The 26,513-nt window shown below is 39.1% G+C and overlaps 1 protein-coding gene across 1 annotated transcript in view; it reads right to left on the bottom strand.

Annotated features, from left to right (window-relative positions):
* The window catches only part of LOC121947852 (mastermind-like protein 1), a 33,134-nt gene extending 9,306 nt beyond the window's left edge, over window positions 1-23,828 (bottom strand). Inside the window, 5 exon segments of the mRNA XM_042493005.1 lie at window positions 845-964; window positions 967-1,119; window positions 4,798-5,405; window positions 5,408-6,176; window positions 22,282-23,828. Of these exon segments, the coding sequence (XP_042348939.1) occupies window positions 845-964; window positions 967-1,119; window positions 4,798-5,405; window positions 5,408-6,176; window positions 22,282-22,617 (1,986 nt within the window). The 5' untranslated portion in view covers window positions 22,618-23,828.
* Between the last annotated feature and the right edge of the window lie 2,685 nt (window positions 23,829-26,513).

Genomic DNA, 26,513 nt, shown 5'->3' with positions numbered 1-26,513 from the left:
ATTCACTCCTTTGACATTTTGTATTTTATCTTTACTTATTTGATGCTCTGTTGTTTCATTCTTATTTGCTTCTGTATTTCTGGAGCAATCGAGCACAATAATTTCCTTCTGGATTATAAAGTTTGATCTTATCTTATCCATGGAATTTAAACAATTAATTTCATTATGCTTAACTAAATTCTGTGACTTTTCTGAAACTTTCAAGCATGTTACTAATTCCAAGACTTTCCTATTCCTGGAAAACCAGATTGTGAAATTCCATGAATTTTACCAGTTTTTCATGACCATAGGGAACCTGAAAAATACTCAGTTATGCAACTATAATAACAACTTATTTGGCGTATTTGCCTTAGAATTTTCCACCTGATGATTACTATGATGACTATTTCCACTAGGTGCACTATCACTATCAGAAAAAAAAAAAAATCTACTTAGCATGTAGTATATTGAAAATATATATATTTTTTTAAATCCACAAAAAAAACATAGTGGCATCATGACAAAAACCTGGCATTTAAAGGGTTAAAATTCTGAAAATGTATGAATATTTGATATTTATGATTAGGACTGATGTTAGTTTAAAAAAATAGCTCAATGAAAGTAGAAAGTAATATGAATATTTTTTAAAGCTTGATTGTGAACAGCACATTTGTGTGCAGATAGGAGTGTGTGTAATTAAAGCGGGACCTGAAGGGTTAATGAGATGTGGTCATGTTGTTGGTGAAGTGCATGATTTTAGCATAATGGCATTTTGGTGACATGTCCGGGTGTCCACCTTCCTGTATTAGGTGCTGAAACACATATTTTTGTCTCTTTTGGGACAGGAAAGTTTTGTGAAGTTCACCTGTTCGGCCATCAGCTGCTGTCTCTGCATGTACTGCTGCTTCTGCTGCTCCAGGATCTGCTGTTGATGCTGCTGCTGTTGTTGCTGCTGCTGCTGCTGTTTCAGCGCCGCCGCCACCCCGCCGCCGCCTGGTTGCTCAGGTACGCTGCGTTGCTGTGGTTACCCGCCATGGCGTTTGCCCCCGGCTGGGTCGCCATGGCGTTGTTTCCGGGCGCAGACGGCATGTTGTTGGCGGGACCCGGGCCGTGTGGAGGAGCAGGATAGGAGTTCTGGTCCTGACAGAAACATGAATTAATAAAGTTATGAATGTTTTTACAGGAGGGAGCAGCACGTGGAGAGACGTGGTTCTGTTTCAGACATTATTTCAGAGATATTACTTTGAGCTGAACTAAAATTTGCAAAAAAATGAATGAAGTGAAATGTGTTAATCCAAAAATTTGGGTCTAACTAACAAGACTGTTTAAACATTTAAAGTCTAATCCCCTCAGGATTAATTAAACAATTATTATTATTCAAAAAAACATATACCCATTGCAACATATGTCAAAATAATTGAGAAAGATTGTCTCCATATTTCTAAATAAATTTCCAGGATATTCTAGGACAACATACTAAAAAAAAAAAAACAATTTATTTGATTTACTCACATGCTTTAATTTTCTATAGTTATATTGCAATATAAATTGTTTGCTTCCAACCCTTAGTCTTATTCAGATGTTTAAATGTGTATAAAATAAGGGCAGAGAAATATAATTATTATTTTGTTAATTAATTATTAATATTAGAAATAAAAATGTAACTTTTGGTAGCCTGCTATGACATTAAAGTCAGTTACTTTTTAAGTCCAGGAGATACAATTTGCTGCAATAAAAATGACTGAAGTAAGAAAAAACAGCCTAAAAACTTTACCTTAAATAATAAAACAAATACATTTTTTTGGGGGGGGGGGGCAACATGCAGTTGAAAAAGGACTAATCAACTTCAATGTGTTGCAAAAATATTGTATTATAACTTACGTGTTGTAATAATATTGTTTCATGGGGCCTCTAGTGATTCCCACAGTTTAAAATGAAATTAATGAATATGCTGACAGGTTGTTTGTGACAAAGACATTGATTAAGTTATTTTTACCCATAAAAATATCATAATTTATATGTTGATGACACTTTGTGTTGTAAATCTGAAGTTAACAACAAGTATATGTTGTTCATATAAATGCAGCGCAGTAAAATTACAATATTTCAATCTGTAATGAAGAGAGTATAAAGATGCAGAAAATGGAAACATTGAGGAACAGTTCTGAAGTACATGTGCAGTACTAAACTGTACTTTCCACCACTGCTGACAGTACTGCATGGAGGTCTAACAGGACAAAGAAGAAAGTCTGAACAAGTTTTAGGCAGAGTTGAGCAGGAACAGAGCGTCCCGACTGCAGAGAGGAAAAATACAAGCAGCAGCAGCAGCAGCAGCAGCAGCAGCAGCTATATTTAAATACAGAGAGAATATGAAAGGCTGCTTTGTCACTGCCTCCCTTCACCCCCCTGTGTGAGCCTTAGCAACCAGCTGCTTCACACACACACACACACACACACACACACACACACACACACACACACACACACACACACACACACACACACACACACACACACACACACACACACACACACACACACACACACACACACACACACACTGCATTTTAAAGCGTGGGGCCCCGGCCGGTCTGAAGCAGCTGAACAAAAGGCCTCCCTGCTGCAGACCGACTTCACCTCCACTCAACAAACTGCCCTGTACTGGTCTTCATCTGCACCTGTTGGACCGAAACCAGTACGACCAAAAGCCAGTCTGACATCACACTCAGTGTGGATATATCAATTTTACTCCAGAGTCCAAATGCTGCACCGATTTATACTTGGCTGTACGCTGCGAGGCTGCACCGTTATGGTCAAAATACTGATCAAGAAAAAAGTACATAAATAAAGCTTAAAAATATCATAATTTTAAAAATCTAATTATGATAACTAGAAATTAAGAGTTTTCTAGACATTTTCCCAGGTTTAAAACAAACAAACAAAAACACTCTCCAAAATCTACTAATTTCTTATAATTGAAAGGACATTTCTTGACAAGTTCCTTAGAGATCAAAGGTTTGCCAATACTTACTTTATATATATTTACTTTACTTAATACTTGTGAAAGGTATCTGAAGGCAGCACAGAAAAAGTGATGCTGATCCAGGTCTCAGAGGGTTAATCTTAAAAGTTACTCCTCTTGGTGCAGCCAGGTCAAAGTTAAACACTGAAGAAAGACTTTTCTCGGTAGAAAAGTCGGTAAAAATCGGCCCCTGCATGTGTCCTGAACGCTGAATCTACTGGATTTAAAGAAGACTAAATGTCCTTTTTTTTCTTTCTTTCGGTACAGAAAGTTTTCTAAAGAAGTCGCAGTGTCGAAACTGAATCAGCCAGCAGGAGACTCTGCCGCTGCAACAGACTCTCATTGTTCAGACCTCATCATACATCAGTCCGGTACAGCTGCGCGGGAGCCGCGTTTATTTACCAGATACCCTCTGAAGTGACAACATGTTACAGTCAGTGTTCAAGCCAGGGAGTCTCTTCTATGGCGAAAGAATTCACTATAAAACTGTTTTAAAGACTTCAGAGAAACGAAGGCGTGTGTGTGTGTGTGTGTGTGTGTGTGTGTGTGTGTGTGTGTGTGTGTGTGTGTGTGTGTGTGTTACAGTCCAGGAATGTGCTGCCAGCCTGGTTATGAAAGCAGAGCAGGAACACTCTGATCAGCCCGTACAGATGTTGTTTGTTGTTGTTGTAGATTAACACAGATGCTGCAGTTAGCATCTACTTTTGAGATGGTCAACTCCAAAAGTCTCTCAAGAAGAAAAAACTTCATTAACCCTTTAAAAACTGGATCAACATCACTTTTCTTAAGATGCATTTAGACACCTTTCACAAGCTTCTGACCCTGTGAAAACTTAACTTCTTTCGAAACATGGAGAAACAAGGCAATGACCAACTTGGCGAGATGGTTTTAAAATTATACCACAAAATTTTTTGGCTATATCGCGATACACAATACATATCTTGATATTTTAAAATCTCCTCTTAAGTATTGTAGGATACTAAAAGTGGCAGGTGTCCCACAAATTTCCAGATATTTAACCCAAAAATGTGAAAAATATCGAAACATTTCCAAAAAACTATATTAACAATTCTAATGATTTTATATCTAAAATTTGTGTTACAGAAAAAAATTTAATAAAATATATTGAATATATACATATATTTTCTTTCCTAAGCACTTTTTAAGGTAATTTTTTGATTGTTTTTGGCACTGCATATGCAAAATGTCAACTTCTAAAATCATATTTGAGATTATTTGAAAACTTTGGATCCCTAGTAAAAAATAAAGTCAAGTGAACCTTGAGTTTATAACATTTTATCAGAGTTAAAAAATTAACATCCATGCTTAAAAATAATTGACGATTTCATGTATTCAATAGGTTTTCTAAGGAGTCCTGTTTTAAATTGAATTTTTAGCTGATTAAATGTTGTTGAATAACGTGTTTTTGTGGTGGGAACAGTTTTTTTCCAAATTCTGATAACAGGAAGGTGATGTAGCTTCACTTTGACCTTTGACGACCTTCTTATTTGTTCTTTGTACATCTTTTGATATTTTAGTGACTATTGTGAATTTCTGTGATGTTTCTCTGAATAAATGTCCCACGAATGTGTTACATGAATGTCAAACAGAAGTCAGCTGAGCTCTTGTGTCGTTGAGTGCTGTTGAGGGAGGCAGTGTGTGTGTCGTCGCCGCGTGTGTGTGTGTGTGTGTTGTCGCAGTGCGTGTGTGTGCGTGTGTGTTGTCGCAGTGTGTGTGTGTGTGTGTGTGTGTGTGTCGTCGCAGTGTGTGTGTGTGTGTGTGTGTGTGTGTCTTACCTGTGTGTGCGGTATGTGCTGGCGGAAGTTCATGTTGTTCTTCTGTTTGATCTGCTGCTGCTGCTGTCGGATCAGCGTCAGCAGGGCCGCCTTGTTCTGGATCTGGGTGTTGGGGGGCCGCGGCGGCCCTGGCCCCGCCTCAAAGTGCGACAGAGGTTTAGTGTTGTTATAGTTCGGCATGGCGGTCGAAGCCTGAGCTCCTGGCGCCGGCGGGTGGCTGAGCGGCAGCCCTGACGTCGGGTGACCCATCATGTTGGGGTGTCCGGTGGGCCCCGGCATGTAGCTGCCGGCCCCCGCCTTGGGAGAGCTTTTGTTGGGCTGACCGGGCATCAGCAGCTGCTTCTGGGCGTTGGGGTTAAAGTCCTGGGGGTACAGGGAGGGGCTCGTGGGCTTGTCCATACCAAACGCGCCCCCGAGTGGGCTCTGAGAAGTGTTGGCCATCTGGGGCCAAGGCGGGGGGTGGGCGTGGGGCCCCTGGTTGTGGAACTTGGCCCCTGGTTGTTGCTGTTTGTGCTGCATCTGGCCGTGGAGGTGCTGGGCCCTCTGCTGCTGGGCGGCCAGCTGCTGGAGCTGCTGGGCGGGGGACAGGTCTTTGGGCACCGGGGGGCCGGAGGGAGGAGGTGGTTCGGGGGAGGCTGGAGCTGCCTGGGTGGAGGAGCCGGCTGGGATGGTGGCAGAGCTGGGGAGGATGCAGAAGAGGAGGCGACGGGGGAGCTGGTGGGGTGAGGAGGCGGTCCAGAGGAGGTGGACCGGACATGAGGGGAGCCGGTGCGAGAGTCCTGCTCGAAAGCCACCGAGGCCGGGGAGAACTCCGTCTTCACGCTGGCCAGATCCGGAGGAAGCAGACCCTGCGAGGACTGACCGCCTCCGCCACCACCTGCTGCTCCTCCTGCTCCTCCACCCACCGCCCCGGCACCGCCTGGAGTCGGCGCCAGCTCCAGCGGGTCCTTGCGGTCCTCAAAGCCGTCATTGAGAATGTCCTGGATGTCCTCGTAGGCCACTGAGCAGTTCAGCTCCTCCATCAGCTCCGTCCACTCCTGCTCGTTCAGGTTGAGGTCGGGGAACAGGCTGTTGTTGCCTGCTCCCGACGGCGGCATGATGGGCAGGATGTCGTCGGGCTCCTGCTTCATCTCCTTCCGATGGAAGTCCGAAACGGGCTCCCTGCCGCCATCCGCCGACTCCCCGGCCTGCGCGTGGGTCCCGTTAGAGTTCAGAGAGTCGCTGATGCCCAGTTTGGAGTCCAGCGGGGAGCCGTTGGTGGTGCCGTTATCCAGACAGGCCTTCTTGTTTGGGGGGAAACCGTCGCTGAAACCGTTGACCTGATCTCTGCCCAGCGGAGAACCGGCGCTCTCCAGCTTCCTCTTCACCGTCTCCTGCAGCTGGAGGAACAAACAGAACCATCGAGAGTTAATACACGCAGGAACACTCGGCCGTCACATTTTCACTGCGTTCAAACTTTCATCCTGCTCAAGCGTCTTACATATTTTCAAATTGATATAACCCATCAGATTACAGCGAGATAAATTCACCAACATATGGTCATTTTTGTGGACTGAGCTCATCGAACCCCAAAGACGACTGAACGTGAGAAACACAAGAGCATCGTGTGAATGTTTACATTCCTCACACTTTTGTTTGGCATCAGCAATTAATGCCTGTGAAATACGGCCACTGGGGAAGGTGCTCGATAATTTTCATTTGGAAATTTTAATTCACAATTAAATCTGCAATTTTTAATTTGTTTTTTCACTTTTCCTGTTATTTTATTCAACTAATTTATTCCCTCTTTAGTTGGGACCTAACTGATCACATTGGGATTTGATTTTGATTTAAAACATCCTTCACATAACAGAAACAGCTGCCTTGATAAGAAATCTAATGGAAATAGACTTGAACCATGTTTTCTCTCCCCCCGTTTTTCCTTTTTTTCTTCTAATTTATTGATTTTTTTTTATTTTATTGATATACTTTTAAAAAATGTATCTATCCTTGTGTGCTGCTGCTTGTTTACTTTAATTTATCATCTTTAAGCACTTGATTTTGAGATGATGTATTATCGCCAAAGCAGGCTTGAAGGAAATTGTTTTTTGTAAATCTTCTGGCTTCCATTAAAAACAAATGTAAAAAAGTTTATTTTACTAAGTAACCACTTTCTTTGCCAAATCTTATTTTTCTTAAACATTCTTAAATCCACCTTTATTATTGTAGTTCTTTGCAACAATGGATAATTTCTGGCACTGTTTAAGGGCTGTAACATACGGTTATTTTCATTATCTGCTGGCAGTTATTTCATTTATATTTTAGCCTACAGCTATGATCATTTTCAGAGCCCAAAATGCCGCCTTCACATGTTAAACCAACATTTCAAAACCCCAAAGATGTTCAGTTTTCAATTATACAAAACAGAAAATCGTCTCTGTGGAGAAGCTCGAACCAGTCGATGTTCGGTTCACACAGAAGTAATAATGTCTTAATATAGACATCAGCATCATGAAATGAGGTTATTTGGAAGTGCTGAGTAACAAAGCCAGCTGTTGAATAATGACAGAGAGTCTATTTCGGTACGGTGCAGACGCTGTTGTCCAGCTGTAGGGGGCGCCGCAGCTGAGAGGACAGAGTTATGAGCGGAGCCAGCAGCGTTGGGAGTGAAAAAGCTTGTGAGCTGCTGCCGATAATAGAATCAGCTGCAGGCAGGCTTACATAATGCAGATAACAAAGAGCTTCCTCAGAGCAGTCAGCAGATCAGATCTGTTGGCTCTGCGGGACAACACCGGATCTGATGGGAACATTTAGAGCTGCCCCCACATCAGCTGATCCTCACACGCTCTCTCACTGCGATTATCATCTCAACACCTGTTCGCCCTTCACGGAAAGTCTCAACAGGTGAAACCAGGTGAAGCTCTCGCCGCTGTTTACAAACAGGAGGGACACACAGGTGGAAACTACCCGTCTTTTGACTCTCCCAAAGGTTTTGACCTATAATTATATAAAGACATATATCTCAATACTGTCACATCATGCTTTTTTTTAAAAATTTTATACTACCTGTGTACATCTCTGTATATATATGGGCTAAATATTATTTCAAATTACACATATTACAGGTGTCTATAGGTATAGACACTTAAATGTAATGCTTTTTATGACTTTTTTGATAAGTTTTCACCAAGTTTTTATATTTTTATTTACACAATAGTGAATCTAAATCATTTTTTTAAAAATTAAAGTGAAATTATTATTTTTATATTTTTGGAGTAACAAAATCATCTTTTTCTTATTCAAGCATTTGCAAATATGTAAAAATATAGTTATTAGAGTGAGTTGGGTAGATCAGTATTTTGCCAACAGTACAAAGTAAATGCAAGTTTGAAGAAAAACAACAGCATTATTTTCAGTGGAAGGTTTAAAGAACTGAAACATCAGAAATGTTGACTTTCATGCAGAAGAGTGACTCACTTTGAGAATGAATGGGGTGAATTAATTAATCAATTAATAAAAAATACATTAATTAATTAATGAAAATAAAAAAAATCAAAGTTTTTACCAAAAAAAAAAAAAAAAAATCAAATAAAAAGTTTTTGTGGCAAAAAGACAAATCTTCGGCTAAATTTAATGCCATATAATATCTTTTAAGGCTTATTTTTAAAATATTTAATATGTAAAATATTATATAATTCAATGAGACATTCCAATACTTTTAATGACCAGCAGACACCCTGCACATTTTTTTTTAATTCTTTCTATTTTCATTTATTTATTTTAATTTATTCCTTCTTAGCAATTACTTTCCACAACAAATATATATTATTGTATTTTGTTGCATTTTATCTTCTGCACTATTTTCTTTTTTTTTTTTTTTTTTTACTTGTGAGTTTTACTTTTTATACATAACTAAAGATGTGAGGTTTCCATTGCCAGCAGCTGCTCCTCTGTAATTGTTTGAAACTACCAATGTCTGACCTTAAAAAGCTTTTGTTTTGTGTGACCTCCTCTTGTAAACAACACAGCGTGTGTTGGCAGATAGCAGGTCTGAGCTGGTGGTGTGTGTAGATCATCGGGTGCTGCTTATTTTCAAAGGAAAGTAGGTGTTTGGAGAATTATATTTGGATGTAATTAAGTGTTGCAAAGTTGTGGCTTTCGAAGTGTGTAATCTGTGGACGTTTTATATAACAAGACTACAGATCAGAGTGACGATGCAACACGCTGATGTTTCAGGTTCAATATCGAGCACATTTACTGTCTTAGTTTAGCACGAGAGCACGCCAACATCTGCTGATTTTAAGAAAACACACAGTACAGCTGAGGCTGATGGGAATATCAGTACATCTGCAGATACATATGTGATCATAGACCAAAGTGTTGGACACATTAAAACACATTTTTAACTAATAAATTTCCATGGCTTCTCTAAAACTTTAAAGAACATACATTCTCTGACACCACCATCAATACTCCTTATTGGTTCTTTTTCGTTACTATATAAAAGCTTTTTAAACATATATATTTTTGAATAATGAATTCATAACAGGATTAGAACTAATTATTTAAATATAATTTACAGACTGTTCGCTATTCATGAGAGAGAGAAGGAGGTGGTGCAAAAAAGGGAGAGGCATGCCAAATAATTATTTACACACTGGGAGGGATTCATGTTTCTGTTTTGGCTTTAGGGAGGGGCATATAACTGTAAATGGCTGTATTTGGATTTATTTTACCGCAGATTTTAAAAGAAAAAATATCTATGCAAAGCATACCTTATTCCAAACATATATTAAAAACTTTTTCATTTTTTTCTTTACATTGTTTTTTTTGGGTGATTTTTAAAAGAAAACATGCCATTTTGGCATTTTTTCTTTAACATTTTTGGCCATTTCTATAGAAAAAAAACTTTTAGAGAGACTTTTCCAAATCTTTTAGGTAATATTTAGTTTTCCAAAACTTTTTTTCCGGCCTGGAAATTGCTATTTGGAAACTTTTCCAGGTTTTTCTTGACCATACGAACCCTGTTTTAATGTTGACTGATGACAGACTGACATCCTGAGGACTTAGTGTGGCTGAAAATGTTTAAAAACTGAAACTCAAAAATTCCACATTAGACCAGCAGATGATAAAGGTATTAAATCCATGTGATAAAATTCATACGAACATCAATAATGGAATAAAAATTAACTAACCTCATTAAAATAAATACTCAATGAATAAAAGTACAAACACTGAACTGTGATCCAGCCTGAAAACCTGATCAGATCACTGCTACAGTACACGTTTATATCAGAAAACAAGATGAAAAGTTTGAGCCTCATGAGCAGAGTGGCGTCAGTGTGAACAAAGGTGACGTCTTCCTAAAAATATGCTGAGAATTTCCTGATTAGCCCGACTGGTGCCAGAATGGTAGATTCAAAATATTTAGACACGCTTAGTTGGCCGGTAGCTAGTAGTAACAGTTTACTTTATAAACTGCAGTGTGTTCAGAGAGACCCAGTGCTGGTTTCAGCCCCAAACTGGGAAAACTGGGGTTTAACCCACAGAACATAAACAGGAAGATGGGGACTGAACAGACAGTAATTCAAACTTTTTAAATATTTTATCATCTTAAGACACAAAAAAACACCTGCAGAGATGGGTCAGCGTCGTCACTGAAGTGTCCGACAAGTATGCTTGAGCGGCATATTCTTTCATACCTTCCTGACATTTCGGCGTGGTTTACGGTATATGGCGGTACTTGTGAAAAAAAAAACATTAAAGCTAAGCTGTTGGCGGTAAATTCACTGCACGATTTCTTAAAGTGTGAGGAAAAAACAGATCAGAGACATATCTGAGTTTCAGTTTCGGCTGGTTCAGTGTCAGTTACTCTCTTTCTCTCCCTCACGTGAGCGCTCTCGTTTTTAAAATCAAATTTCCATCAGCAATTTCAGCCAAAACACGATGATTTCAGAAGCATGAGAACATACAAACACACAGCATCCTGTGATGTGTTTAACTATTAGCCCTCTGCTCCAGCATCAAAGTGGAAATGTTGAAAAGGCTCAGAGTAGCTGTGGTTTTTGGTACCGCTGTAGCCAATTCAGCTCGACAAACTGATGGTAATATGCACTGTTTTTGCAGTTAGGCCGCGTGTCCACCAAAGTTTTCTTTCCCAGTTAAAAACACCAGCGGCTGCACTGGAAGCTTCCAGCTGGGAGCGTTTGAGAGCTCTTTGGAGGTGCAGCAGCTTTTGTTTTCAGCTGAGGTGATTGGTTGCATCTATAGACTGTATATACAGATGACGACACGACAGCTCCTCAAACTTTTCACTCTTGATCGCCCCCTGGTGTCTGACTGCAGTACAGGTCATAAAGCCCGCCCCTCTATGTTAGTGAATGGGACAAACTAAAAACTCAAAGTACACGCAAAATAAAATTTTCCTAAAGATTGTTTGTGTTTGTTTGTTGAAATGTTTGTTTTTATGAAAAGTTCAGTTTTAATGAGTTATTTAATCATACAAAATGGGGATTTTTTTACCATGATTGGCAGCTATAACAGCCAATCCATGTGTTTGTATTCAATGGAGCTGTTCACGATTGGTCAGATGGGTATTTTGGCAGAAACTCCCCCAACGCAGATATCGCTACTGTACAGACTCCCAAAGTTGAACATGTTTTAACTCTGAGCACTCAGAAAAAGTGCCTAACGAGCAGCCCAGAAGAGACGCTCAGCACCTTGTCGCCCTGCTGGTGTTTGCTCGATGTGTTTTCCTGGCGGTTTTTGGGTGCACAAAAGGTCAAAACATGTTCAACTTTCCTTTCCACTCATCACTGTCACTTTTGACCACACACCCAAGCCCTGCTCCACAGGTTCACCCAGCTGTTAATCAAGATGAGCTTCCAGGGCGATTTGGAGCGGTCGCAGCCGGTGCAATTCATCTCTGTCAGATCAGCCTCATGGTGTTATAATAATAATGTCATAATTTAGACTTAACTAAACTTCTTTTGGTGTGGATTTTTGACATATTTCAAGGTTATGTTTTGTTAATTTCATTAGCAAAATGATTGTTTTTGTTTCCTATGATTTTACTTGACGCAGTGGAAACATCCTGGTAGGAATACTGACGGTGCCTCCGGGACTTTGGTTTGTTTGTGTTTGGATTAAGGTGAGCAAGGTGAGTTTCCCTTCAGGGAACAATGAAACAGAGTCGACATAAAGTTTGAACACATCACCAAGGAGACGACCACAGAAATGAATGGTGACTGAACTGACTCTGGTGTGTGTGCGCGCCTGGGTCTGGAGCTCCAACCATTAATTAATCAATAAATTGACTGACAGGAAATTAATCTGCAACAATTCTGATAATCCAAAAAATATTTAAGGTAGAAAATCACTGGTTACTGTTTCTCAAATATAAATAATCTCTTCTGTTTTGTTTTTCTTTTTGGGGGGGTGATGGTAAACGGACAAACTAAAATAATAAAAACATCAGCATGCACCCTGAATACATCTTGCATTTTCACTTTTTGTTGACACAGCCCAAACATTTAAGATAATCTAGTCTGATATCTGGGACGTCTGCATTATCACAGCAGCATAGGGAAATAAAATCAGGGTGTGTACAAGATAAGATAAGATAAGTAAAAAGAAAAATATAAGCAGTGCCTACAAGACGCGTCATTTTTTGTGATAAAATCAAAATATTTTTAAGAAAGTAGTTATGCAGTAACTGCCAAAGTAACCCCAGTGCAAATAAAGATGACTGGAAAACCAGAGAAAAGAGAGAGAGCAGCGCGTCTGCCCCGAGGAAAAGGAAACTCTGGTGACTCACTGAGCTCCTCAAACCTGAAATACTGGTCTGACCCCTCCTCCCCGTTACCATGGATACAGAGCTGGCCGAAGAGTGGGAGGTGGAGGAGGGGGTACAACACACTGCCATCTACTGGGGGAGGAGGGGGTGAGGGGAGGTCACAATGCAATGAGCACAGCAGCTGCATTCTGGGAACTGGAGTCCCTTGAGTGTGCAGAAAGCTTCATCTGTCAGGTTACAACAACTAAAACTACTGTGCAACTCATTAATGATACCACTGTAAATATAATAGATCACAGTACAAGATTTATTAACCCTTAGGGCCCGCTGCACACACTTATTACACGTTTTTCTGCTTTGATGGCTGTGGGATCAAAATGTCAGTTTGAATGGGTTTCATCGAGCATTTTTTTGCTCTTAACGGTCTGAATGTAACAATGTAGTTTCCACGGTGTATTTTAGACTTATTGTAGATGAGCTGGAAACTCATAGATTAAACAAAAAAAATATACAATCTTGGCAAAATGCATGCCATGTGCATTAAGAATTATCAAAAAATTAAGAATGAAAAGCGCATAAAATGCACCAAACAGTCCCTAAAGGCTTAAATATAACATGAATGAGTTCAGATTACATGTTAGGGCCTGAAATTCAGTGCAGCAGAGATATTCTAATATTCACGGTCTGTGTTGAGTGTTTGCTCTGACAAAACTTTTACAAAGTATTAAAAATGAGTACACTCAAGTTATTTTTACTGTGATTCAAACAGTGATTTGGGGTTTTCTTTAATACTTTAGCTCACAGTAACAGCAAACTTTACACAATTAATGAAAAAGATATGAAGTAATAAATGGCTGTATTACATTAATAACTACAGTCTGAGCAGATTTAATACCATGAAAGAAATTTTACTCTAAGTGCTAAAATGAATTCTTGATTGTATTTTAATAAATATTGTTATAGTCACTTAATTGTTTAAGTAAGGAGGATTTGTTTACTCTCAATGAGAAGACACTTTTTATATTAAGTGACTATCAGAGGGATCTCTGACTGATGTCCAGACAAAATAAGAAGTTTAAAAACAGGACTTTCTCATTTTGAATGTCTTTTTCTACTTGGATCAACTAAACGATCGATCTAAATAAACTGGCACACCTTTCAAATCTTTTTGGACCAAGCTGAACTGAGTTTCTTTGTATAGTTACCACCTTTGCTTGTGTTTGCGCCCAGTTGCTGTCTTTTTTAAAAATGTAATATACACCTTCGTCAGAGAGACAGAAGTTAAATGACATTTTCCGGTCACGAACACTACCATTTCAGCAGTAACAGTCTCTGAGAATGTAAAAATAGGCTTTCATTTTGCAGGATGATAAAGCCCAGATATGTCTGTTCAGAAGACACTGAATGTCTTTGTTGTGGCTAAAACAACTGAATCTGCATATTTAACATCACTGTGAAATAAATAAAGGCTCCTAAATATCTTCAGAGTGACTCATCCTCAAAGTTTTGTCTCTCGCTTTGCCACAAAAATCCAAAATATCTAGTGTGTTTACGTCACCTTCTCGGAGTTTGATTGCATTCTTTCAGCATGAATATTTGGTTTCTTGCACTGAAACTCTTGTTTTACATTTCTGTCGCTGATGTTTATTTGACTTTTACTGTGTTTTTTTGGTTATGTCTATTCTTCTAAGTGCTCGTAAACACACGGTAACTTCTAGAACCAGACCCATAAATCTGCTGGCTGACGTTGCTGGTCGATATCATCACAGATAAATCAGTAACAGCTACGTAAACAAAAATTAAAGGACATTTTTAGTTGTTTTTTGTCTCTATCTGAGCTGTGTTTTTAATGCAAGTTTAAGATATCTTAGTTTTAAATGTGTTTTAATTCCTAATTATTGTTTACCACTAAAAGAATATAAACTGTGATCCTACATTACCTGTTAATATTTGTGATTCTGTGACATTATAATATCATCCTTAAAGATCATATCTTCCTGTTTCTAATCTTTAAAAAGTTAATTTAAGGTTAATGCTTGTGTAAAAAGTGAATATGCTCCAATACACTGGAAAGGTGGGCAATATGGATAAAACCCTCTATTGCAATATGTGTAACTTAATGTCATGATATCATGAATTTTATGTAAAAATAATTTGAAAATTTGATAAGAGACAAAGCAAAAAAGACAGCGGTGTTTATTTTTAGCAAATCAAGCAAATGCAAAGCCCAAAAAAATCTACTGAAAAATACACAATATACTAATATTACTATTAATGAGACTGCTAATTCATTTGTAACAGTTCCTACAATTACCATATACACCAAGAGATGTTAAAAGAGACAGATGCTACCTTTAAACACTAAATTTGAATAATTCATACCATCCGATGATACATGCTCCAATATTTCTCAGCACTATATATTTTACTTTCAAATACTGAATATCAAAAAAATACAAATTGAAATGTTAGATAAACTCTTATATGAGCTCGGCTGTGGTGCTGATTGTTTTAAAAACATTAAATATCGATATTAAAATCTGAATTAAAGTGTTTTGACCTGCAGTTAGTGACATCACAACTGAGAGAAGCCAATCACGGCCCTGCAGAGGTGATTCGGGCCCGCCTCCTACAGCAGCGACACGGAGCAAGTTGACGACACGGAGCAGAGCGAGGCGTTTCCTGACAGTGTTAGTGTTCAGGACAAACACACACACACACACACACACACACACACAAACAGCCACACACACAGCGACACACGCAGTGATGAGTCAGCGGTGAGGGGGCGGTGGGGGGTTTCTGCTCATACTGAGTCACCTCTCAGGACTCCAGTCAGGGTTTGTCAGTCCGTCTCTGCTGAGAGCAGATTCACGCTGACGAACAAGCTGACTCCATGTAACGAGGGTGGAGTACTCCTCATATCAGCTCTATCTAACACCGGACTAAATTTAAACTCCCAGAAGGGTGGAAAAACTAAAGTAAAACCCAACGTGGAGACTTTAGGCAGGTGTTGTTACAAAACCTCAGTCCTCTGAACCCGACTGGAGGCAGAAACATCACTTTTGACCATTTTCCTGACTTTGTTAATGTGACAACTGTTTGATGAACCTGTAGAAAATCTTCAATGATCGTGAGACTTCCTCAGCTCCCATAACCATTTTAAATATTACTGGACAAACTTTTGCTCATATTTAATGATACTCCTCCCACAGTGAGTCTGTTACAGGATGATTTTCGGTGTCTTTCCTCATGAAAGAATAAGTGCCGTCCCTACAGATAATGAGGACTCATTTCTTGAGCTTTGCATTCCTTTGCTAAATTATTTACTGTCTGAACGCAAACAAACTCTGTTAATAGGTCGAAACCCTTCAGAGCGGAAGTAAACTGTACCAATTGCCACCCCTTAAAGCAGTGGTTCCCAACCAAGCTAAAATGTTGCTTATATTTTGTGAAATGAAACTCAATGTGATAATTTATCTGATGTGTTGAACTAATGACTAAGGAGAAACCTGGACTCTGCGGCTGGACCAGTTGGGAACCACTGCCTCGAAGCACCGCCTGCACTCCACTTACTCAACTCTGAACATCCTGCAGGAGCCAAGAAAATCTTGTACAGGACCTGTAACTGCTCAGTGACTATTCAATGCTTTTTAACGACCCAAAAACGTCATCAACAGACACTAGAATATTTTCAAGGATCCCCAGAAAAGGCCATAACAATCTCTATAAGCATCTTATGTCCATATAGCATTTTTTCTCTGTGCCTGCTTTTTTTTGTTCCCTACGGAAAGAGAGTTTATGCATCTGCATTGAGAAAAGACGCCACACCCAGCGTCTTTTTTCAGAGCACTCAGAGCACTAGCGTGTGCTAGTTTTGGTGGGAAATACCAGAATTTTTTAAATACGCAAATGAGCAATTGGCTATATTCCCACTGCCAATGAACTCACCCCTACAGAGCGAGTCTGCCTTTTCTGTCAGTTGGCGTTTGTTTTTTGATTTGTTGATGTGTCCATGCAACGTGACAGACAGGAAGGAGAACAGGTAAACAGAACAAAGCTTTAGACTCAGAGGTCTTTGTAAACTTTTCAGTGGTTTCTTTTCTTTAATTAGTGTGATGGTGCGTCATTGCACCGTGTTCACCCGGGTGTTGTGTTCCCATTAATGCTGATCGGAGCCGGAGGCGATGAAAAGTCGTGTCTACTGCAGTCATTTGACCTGGGTGAGAATGCCGATCGCATTCTCATTGCATTAAAAAGCCAGATGATAGGGTTTTCTGTGCCATGGGAATGAGGATATAGAGTATATCCATGTCTGCTTTAACTGGTAAATATAATTTTCTCTCAGTTTCAGCACTTTTTCCAGATTAAAACAGTGTTATTTCAGCTCCAGTACAGAGCTGCCAAACAGCCTCCAGGTAAATCTGAGAAATCTTAAAACGCCTGCTTTGGGTTTCAGTGAGCTTGTAACTTTCTCTGTAATCGAACATTTTAAATGCCAATAAAAAAGTCAAACACGTATCAGAGTTTATGGATTTAAGTTGATTTTGTCAAGAAGACATACTGATTATAAAATAATGATTTTGGTGGTTGGCAAAAGCTGCTACATGGTGAATTCAGCTGCACAGAAACAAAGTGACGATCACAGAGAGCTGGAGGAACCAACTGAAACTCTGCAGTTACAGACTTTCTGTTGCCTCTAACTTTTTCTGTAATTATATATTTTTGGGACCATAAAATAATGACTGTCACCAGATGTTGTCTGTGAACTAAAGCGAGGATGAAGAAGAAGAGATTTTACTGTTGCTAAGGTGTTTTTCAGGGGGCTGCACAATAAAACGACCTGGAAACAAGAATGTGGGCGCAAACTGTTTTCACACAAAAATGGGGTTTCAAATTTAGATGGAACATTTTTAAGGGCCACAAAATTTTGATTTGGTTTTATTTTCTCTCTGTGGGTCAGCTTGACATTTTGTATGAGCACAGTTTCCTTTATGTGGTAAATGAGAGCTGAACTTTTCCAACAGACAGATGTAAACCTGCAGCCCACCTGCAGTCTCACCTGCTCTGAGAGCCAACTATCAGATGGACTTTGGACTCTTCTACACTCCCCTCCTCTGTTTTCTAACAGCTGAGTTTCTGCTAACGCGCGTGCATGCACACACACACACACACACTTGCAAGATTTTAACTCTTAAAATATGACTTACTTAAATTTTCACCACAGAAATGAGGTATATCTTCACTGAAGAACGGTAGATTTAAAGAAAAAACGAATTGTGAGTGTTACATTACAAACAATTCTGGTGTAAATGACCCTTAAACAGCGTGAAGATTAATAGTTTTAGTTTTCACTATGAGTACCCGAAATGAGAGGCGTAATCAGGTTGGAAGTGCGGAAGATTTAAATCCTGTGGTTTGAATTTTGGTGTTGGGCTGAGCTGCAGATGGTTTATCACAAGTGCACCTTCAGGCAGGTTCATATGCAAACATGTAGAGCCACAGTTATAAATAAAAACGCTGCTGCTGAACCTATAAATAGCTTATTTTGTGAGTCTCAATGATAAATGCAATTTTTAAGTTCGATAAACACTAATTAAAAACCCCAGTGGGAATCAGTTTATGTGACAGAGAAAAGCAAAGAATTGTAACACCTGCAAAATTGTGGCTTTTTTTTCTAATAGATTAGTTAGATTATCAATTTTCTGTAGATAAACTTATTGCATAATTATTTCTGCGCCATCACTGCAATAAATACTAAAACAGAAAGGAAAAAGTCAAAGTCTTAGATCCGGTTGGGATTTGGACACTGCAGCAGTTATGAAGTGGCTGAACGGATCCAGTCTGCGTTTGTGAAAGCAACCACAGCCAGAAACACAGCGGTCATGTGACCAGACGGCCACAAAACAACACTTCCTCTGTCAATCACCGACACAATCACAAAGACAACGGTGAGGAGGATTTCACTGATGAGCCGCTGGAGCACAGAAACGGTGATCAATCAGTCAAACGTCTGATACTCAGAGCTCCCTGTCAGACTGTGGGTCCGTGTGTCTGCTTGTATCAGTGTCAGTGGGGATGATTTGGACTTGTTGCATGTTTGTACTAAATGGTGTTTCAGGTTTTTTTTACGGAGGCCTTGAGAGCTCAACACACTGCAAATAGACAACACAAGCACGCGAAGAAACATCAACAACATGTCAACACACGACACATTAGAGGTCCGGGTTAAAATACGATTCTCTGATGCATTGTGGTGCTCTCTGGAAAGCTTAAGCCTCGATGCAGAAAAGCCAATAATTTTAAAATTTAAAACCCAATTCTCAACATTATGATGGCCTGTAACAAAGTAATAAGACCTGGTTGTTTGTTCTTTAAAAGAGAACCAACTACACGGGTAAACATATCCGCCGTAAAACGTGCACATCATAAATACACTAACTTACTGCTGTTTTAATAAACTTTAGGTACTGTTGGACTCATTTTACGCACTTTTCATTCTTCAGTTTTTGATCATTTTGACTGTGTTTATGCATTTGGCATGTTTTCACAAAATTGTGTATTTTTGTGTCATCAGTGAATTTCCAGCTCAGCTCCTAGAATGAAACCCATTCAAACTGACATTTTTGATCCCACAGCCATCAGAGCAGAAAAACAGGACTTGTGTTATTTCTGGGTGTCATTCTGGGCTTTTGACTCTGAATTTGTCATTTTGACCATATTTGGCATATGGAGGAAATACATGCTATTTCCACCAGGTGACCTGTCACAATCAATGTAGCTGCTGATCACTGACATATCCCAGACTGGGATATTCAAAAAATGCCCAAATTGTATTATTTCATTCTGGACTTTTGCCTTTGAATTTAATTTTTACTTTTTTCCACCTGATGACATCATCTTTATCATATTTGACACATAGAGAAAATACATTTCCACTAGGTGCACTGTCACAGTCAATGTTGCTGTTAATAACTGACATATCCCAGACAGAGATGATAAAAAAAAAATCTGCTTTGCAAGTAGTACATCGAAAAATAATTCTTATTGTGTGTGGGGTTTTTTAAAATCTAAAAAACAGTGGCATCAGGTCAAATATGTGGCATATAAAGGGTTAAAATGCTAAAAAATTGATGAATATTTATGATAAGAAATGATGTTGGTAAAAAATTAAGTCAGGGAGATCTGAATATAATATTAATATATAAAATTTTTTAAAGCTTTTTTAAAGCTGTATTTTGTGTGCAGAGTGATGCGAGTGTGTGTAATATTAAAGTGGGTTAATAAAAAGCTGTTGCTGAAAGTAAATGCATATGTTCATTTTATTTACGGAACAATACTTAAATTAGCAAGTACACAATTAAAAAAGATAAATCATGCAGGTAAATGCATTGATTATTCTTTTAGATTTGCATTGTCGCCCTCTACACCTCTATCAAATTCCTTCACATGAAATCAGACAAAATACTCAGATTTATTTGGGATTAAAGACCAAGCCAAAAATGTCACAATACTATTAAAACTCTGTCTGTATAAATGTTATTTTTGAACTGTGGTTCACACTTCTCATGTTAAATAAACGTGTAAGTCAATGCTTATTTAACTTAACACCCTTTTCTTTAAATTTCTTTTGAGCTTTATACATTTAAATTCTTAATTAAATATCTTAAGTCAGTACATACAAGAGATTTTTAATGATAAAATTTTGCTCTAGAAATAACAATGCCGGGCTAAATGAGATTAATAAAATTACTGTGAAATTTGTGATTATTTATCATAAAATCATACTGATAAGATAATACCAATATTAGCAAATTTCCCATAATGCAGCGAGAAACTGTTTTATATGTGTTTAGTTGATTGATCTGGAGTTTAAGTTTCTAATATTCAGTCATGTTAAAAGTGTTTTTATGCCCGTTATTTCATTCAAAAGACTACTGTTAACAGCGAAAGGTAAACTAGTTTAGCTCTGGTTGTTCATGCTGATTTTGCTGGTTTAACTCACACCACCTAATTAAAGGTTATGTGCAGTAACCCTTCACTATTTGGTCCATTTACCCACCACTAATGTCTGGCCACAGACAGCAAAACACACAATCGCCTCGACCATAATTATCATGAGAAACATTTTGGGACAGTATTGTACTGAGAGTCACACTGTGACTCCTGATTAAAGCAATCTGAATCTAATCAGTAAATACCACAACCCTCCCTCTTTGGTGGTTTATTGAAGGGATGGTCCAGATTTTTTTTAGGTGAGGTTTCACAGAGTACTCATCCATACACAGTATATTTAAAACAGAAGAAGTCAGCCAGAACGCCCCCAGTTTAGAGATGCAGCCACAAACCGCCATGGAAGCTGAGCAGACTACTGCTGTGGACGGGGGGGTCACCGACCAAACACATTTTAGCCACCTGAATAAAGTCCCACCTAAAACAATCTATATCAGTTGATGTGTGCGCTATGAAGACGGTATTTTTGCCACTTTACCTTAATGTCAGACAGTGATTTTCAATATGAAATGACGCTGTAATATCACTCTCTTCACCGCCAAACTCCACTGAGAGAAACAGCGATTTAACATCGCTGAACACAGGAGCTGCTGGTCTACCGCCGCCTCCAACACTTAGTTAGTTTGTGTTATTGTGTGAATTCGGTGTTTGAAAGTGTTTGTTTGGATTTGCCTAAGTCACACAGCAACAATAACTGACTAACGGATTGAGGCAGCGGTAGACCAGCACCTCAGTCTCCAGCAGGCTAAAATTACATTTTTTATAATGGAGTCTGGTGGCTTTGACCAGAGCAAAGATAGGGAACTGAAGATGTTTATGGCTTCCCCATCGAAACCGGCTGTCTGATGGTAAAGTAAAGCAGTGAAAATACCATCAGAACACATTTAAACTCGGGCTGGGCAATACAGCTTTAAAATAATATCACAGTATTTTCAAGCAATATCACGATACACAGTATATATCTTGATATTTTTAAATGTCCTCTAAACTACTCAAATACAAAATTATTCAATGAACTACAGTTACACAGCTATTACAGCTACTACTATAAAATCAAGTTACATAAACTACTATTATGGTAAAGTTTAATAGAATATTGTTATGACATTAAATTAAGCAAAGTATTGTAATAAACAGAGATCTTCATCGGGCATTATAAAAATTTGAAAATGTCTAACGAAGATCTTAGCTAGATCAAAACGTGGTACAATTAAAATTAACTGGGAGCTTTTAATACAGTGTGCAGATCTTTTGTTTAATTCTTGTTTTGGTTTGATTTTTCATTGTATTTATTCTTTTTTTTTTTTTTAATTTTGCTTATTTCTGAGCCATGTCTTTTTAGATTATTTGTTAGCTTCTCCCGTTTTTGAAAAAAAAACAAAACAACAACAATAATCTGCTCGTGTCCAAGGGTTAAAGCAGTTTTGTAAACTGTATGCCCTATTTTTTCTTTGTTGTATTTTAGGAAGCTGTGTGTTACACATTAGCCAAGGAGACTACAGATGAAAAACAGTCTTTATACCTTGTGTATTTACTAATTTGCGCTGTGGTTTCTTGCATAAACTAAACCTAAGGGCTCACGGGGACAGCAGAACTGCACAATGTAAACACAAACACCAGACTACTATGCACGGATAACGACGTAGTGTGTCGGTGGTGTGTCTGTAACATCCAGCGTGTGTCCGGTGCTCACTCACCGCTATCAGGGTGCTGTTCCGGCTCTGCTCCGCCGCCGTCCCTCCGCTCTCCCCGAGCTCCGCGCTCCCTCCTCCGCCTCCGCTGCCGGGCGCTCTCTGTCCGGCCTGGTCGCCGCTGGGCTGGGGCTGCCGGTGCTTGTTGGACCGCTTGGCTTTGGCCTGCAGGCAGCGCTGGTGCAGGGCGAAGGTCTGCTGCCTCTCCAGCTCCAGCCGCTCCAGCGTCGCGCTCTCGTAGCGGCTCTCGCAGCTGTTGTGATGCTGCCGGAAGAGCTCGATCCTCCGGCGGAGCCTCTCCATCACCGCGCTGTGTCGCGGTGTAACAAAATCCGCCATCATCAATAATAGTAAAACTCCCGGCTCAGGTTTCGTCCATAAAATGCTGAATTTGGCTCTTTTTTTCTCTCTCACTCTGGGCGTCTATATACACCCCCCTCGCCCTTTACAAAGACTCCTGTGCTGGCTCCATGGAGGCGACCTTTGTCTTGCTAATGGCCTTCAGTCACAGCGGCACTCACTGCCGGAGAGGAAAATTAACGTTTTTGGGTGCAAAACCATTCAGCCTCCTGATTTTATTTTCTTTACTCACTATGATCCTTCATTATATACAACAGCTCGTTTAACTTGCTGTGTAACAAAAACAGAGGAGTCCTGTTAGAGCCACAGTTTAATTTAAAAAACCTCTGATTTTAAACCCTGCGGCGTGAAAACAAACCACGCTACTTTTCTTCTTTCTCTCCAAAATAAATAATTAACTCTACATTTCAATTTTAAATCAATGAAACAGCCTCGCTATCAAACTAACTCCCGTTGAGCTAGTTAAGTTAGCAACATTCCTCCACTCAAAAAATCAAAGTTGGAGCGTCGACAATTCCTTAAAAAACTATCACCAAAATAGGTGTTTTTTAGCGCTAGCTCGCGTTAGCCTCTAACTTCACCTCCGTGTATATATCACCGATGGTGTTTCCCTCCGTGCGAGCATCATAGCGGGTCCAAAACTTGTGTGAAACTTTTTTATTTTTTGCTCGAGTATTAAGTAGTTAGCTCGGTTAGCGGGGGGCTAGTTAGCTGGCTAGTCGCTGGCTAACACAAACTTGGCAGCAATCACTCAGCTTAATGAACACATTATTTTTTAGCTAACGCTACGGCAAAACACACGACAAGACTTTCCAGATAATTTTAAATTCACTTACTGTGAAATCGTCGCTGTCCGCTCCTTCCTACAGCATCTGTCTAGCAAACAGCTGATCCTCCGCCTCCTTGTAGCCGTTAGCCGCTAGCTGCTAACTCTATGTTTTTTAAGGTAAGACGGGCTAACGTTAGCTCGACTAGCAGGCTAGGTGGCTAGCCCGAAACGCTTAAATAAAGCATCCTGCTTTAGATTTATTCTCCCGAGGTTCCCGGCGCGGATATTCCTCCCCCACCTGGCCGAGCCCGAGTCGGGATGTGTGAGGTTTTTGGAGCGGATTGGTCCAGTCGGAACAGGCTAACTCTGTCCCTTCTGTGCTGTTTCTATTGTTTTCCAGCGGACAGGCAGGGCTACTCCGCCATCTTGGAAACTTTCTCTCTTTTTTTTCCATCAGCGACAGGAGGAATGTCCCTGAGCCCGCCTCTCCGGTGATTGACAGCACAGGCAGCCAATGGGAAGCGAGGAGCGACGTGACGTACAGCAGGGAATAAATACAACTATAAATACAAACACAAACGCTGAAAACGCTGATGAAAATGTAATCAAGTTATTCTTTCCGTGAAAAAATAACAATTTTTGGTTTAATTGAAGTGCTCATGTTTTTAATAACTGTAGCATCACTAATTATTATTATTATTATTATTATTATTATTGTTGTTGTTGTTGTTGTTATTATTTTACGAGTATTTTCAAGTGGGTTTTATCCCATGTGAAGGTGCATTCTATGTATTGTATTCTGATCTTGTTTTATTTTTTTATTTTTACATGCAGGTTTTTATGTCTTTTTGTCCTCTATGTCTTTATATGAGACACTTGGTGCATTTTTTTTTTCTTGTAAAGCATGTTGGGCTGCATTTCTTGTATGAAAGGTGCAATACAAATAAAGCTTTTTAACATTATCATTATTATTTTATTATTTTAGTATTTTCAAGTGGGTTTTATCCCCGTGAAGATGCATTCTGTGTATTCTATTTCGATCTTATTTTATTTTTACATGCAGGTTTTATTAGATCTTCTATGTCTGTATGTGAAGCACTTTGTGAGTGTACTCATTTTTTCTTGTAAAGCACATTGGGCTGTATTTCTTGTATGAAGGGTGCTTTACAAATGAAATGTATTATTGTTATTCTTTTTACTGATTTTTAATAGATAATATATACACAATAACCCTATTGATTTTTATATATAAACATTATTATATTATGTATTATAAATTAAACTTTTACTTGCCTATTAGAATAATAAATTACGTTTTTAGTCCACTACATACAATCTGTTGCAATAAAAATGACAGAGAAGAGAGAAAGACTGACAACTAAATCAAATTAGATAAAACAGATGCTGACAAAGTTTTACTTTGGAGACATAATTTGAAGTCTAAAAAAGGTTATTTAAAGTGATAAGTTTTCTCATTTCTCATCATATTACAGAATGTTTAGGTTCGTAATAATATTGTAATTTGACTGAAGTATTGTGTTAATACCGTGCCCTCTAGTGAGTCCCACCCATAATATAAACAACCACATGCTGAGAAAGTTTTTTTTTTGTCTTTGTGGGAAGGAACTACCAGAAGTCCTATTGTGATTTTTTTTTATTTTGCAAACAAATATGCTTAATCTTAAAGGTTAAATACAACTTAATTGCCTAACAAGGCTATCAAAACTTGATAACCTCTGATGCCACGATTTTAAAATTTTCACCTGCAGAAATGAATCAAAGACACATCAGCATCAAAACCACTCCTTCGGTTTCCATTTGGCCTTTTTATTCATCAAAACAAATGTTGACTGCATGTCCACACACACACACACACGCACGCACACACGCATCAGGCTCCATCATCACAGTATTTCTATTCAAAGCTGGACCTTTTTTTTCGTGTGGCGTGTCAGCAGGTCCGTCTCTCTACATCAGAAACAGGCTGGGCCAACCATTAAAGTTTAGTTCAAAACACAATGTCAACAAAAGTAAAAAGTACAGAGTTACAGAGTAAAGTTTCACCAGCAGATACAGTGTTCAGTCTACAGTCTGTTAAGCTAGGCAGCTTCAGCCGCACACAAAAATCATCTGAGACTAAAAAAATAAAAAAGAGGAGGGAGACGATGACAGCTGAAACACACATTCAGGATGGGAATGTAACGCTGCTGCTGCTACTGGAGGCGATTCGTCCTCAAGCTCAGACGTCATTGAAGCATCATATTCTGACACTTTTACGGAAAAACAAACTACAAGCAGCAGAGCTTACAGCCAAAACTTAACTAGCTTGCATTTACCCTAAAAAAAAGGAGGGAAATTTATGGAAGCGGGGACCTCCGGTTCACCTCGAGCCCCAAAATCTGAACTCACAGCCAGCCAGAAACACTCTCAAAACTCTGAATTCTGGCTATTTTTCCACCCTCGCCCTTCAATTATTCATCTGCCGCCTGTCAAAACATCATCAGCCAATCACTACTCAGCTTGCTCATCATTGGCGGGAATCCTGTCCTGAACTCCAATCAACAAACAACCAATTTTTAGATCTTTAAAACTGTCCTGAAAACTGAAGCATGACACAAACAGGACACAATAAACATGATGGATACAAGACTGGACTAATGTAGTTATTTTTCTGTTTCCACACACCGTCAAGATTCACAAAAACAGTTTTATTTCAGATATTTTTTTAAAACTGTACACGGACGCCACAGAATGATGCTCGCTCGCTCACACTGAAACCTCTTTACAGTTCGTGATTCTTCTGCATTAATAATCCTTTGATGATTTCATAATGCATAAAAAACATAATTTAGGATTTTTTTTTTTTTTTTTACAGTTCATAGATTTTTTCTCGTGATCACAAAAGAGTTTTTACCACGAGTGGAAAGAAAATGTTCTGATGGTGGCGCGACGGGAAAGGTCAAGGAGGTCACAGACTACAAAAAGATATTTTGTTTTTAGGATTTAAGTCCAAACTTTGCCGGTTTTTGGTGGTCGTCAGGCAGCAGCAGCAGATGGAAATAGATTAAATTAAAAATTCTTTAAGATTTCAGCTCTGATTTAATTTTGG

This window comes from Plectropomus leopardus, chromosome 9, assembly GCF_008729295.1.
Source record: "Plectropomus leopardus isolate mb chromosome 9, YSFRI_Pleo_2.0, whole genome shotgun sequence".
Lineage (NCBI taxonomy): Eukaryota > Metazoa > Chordata > Actinopteri > Perciformes > Serranidae > Plectropomus > Plectropomus leopardus.
This window is presented reverse-complemented; position numbering and strand designations above follow the sequence as displayed.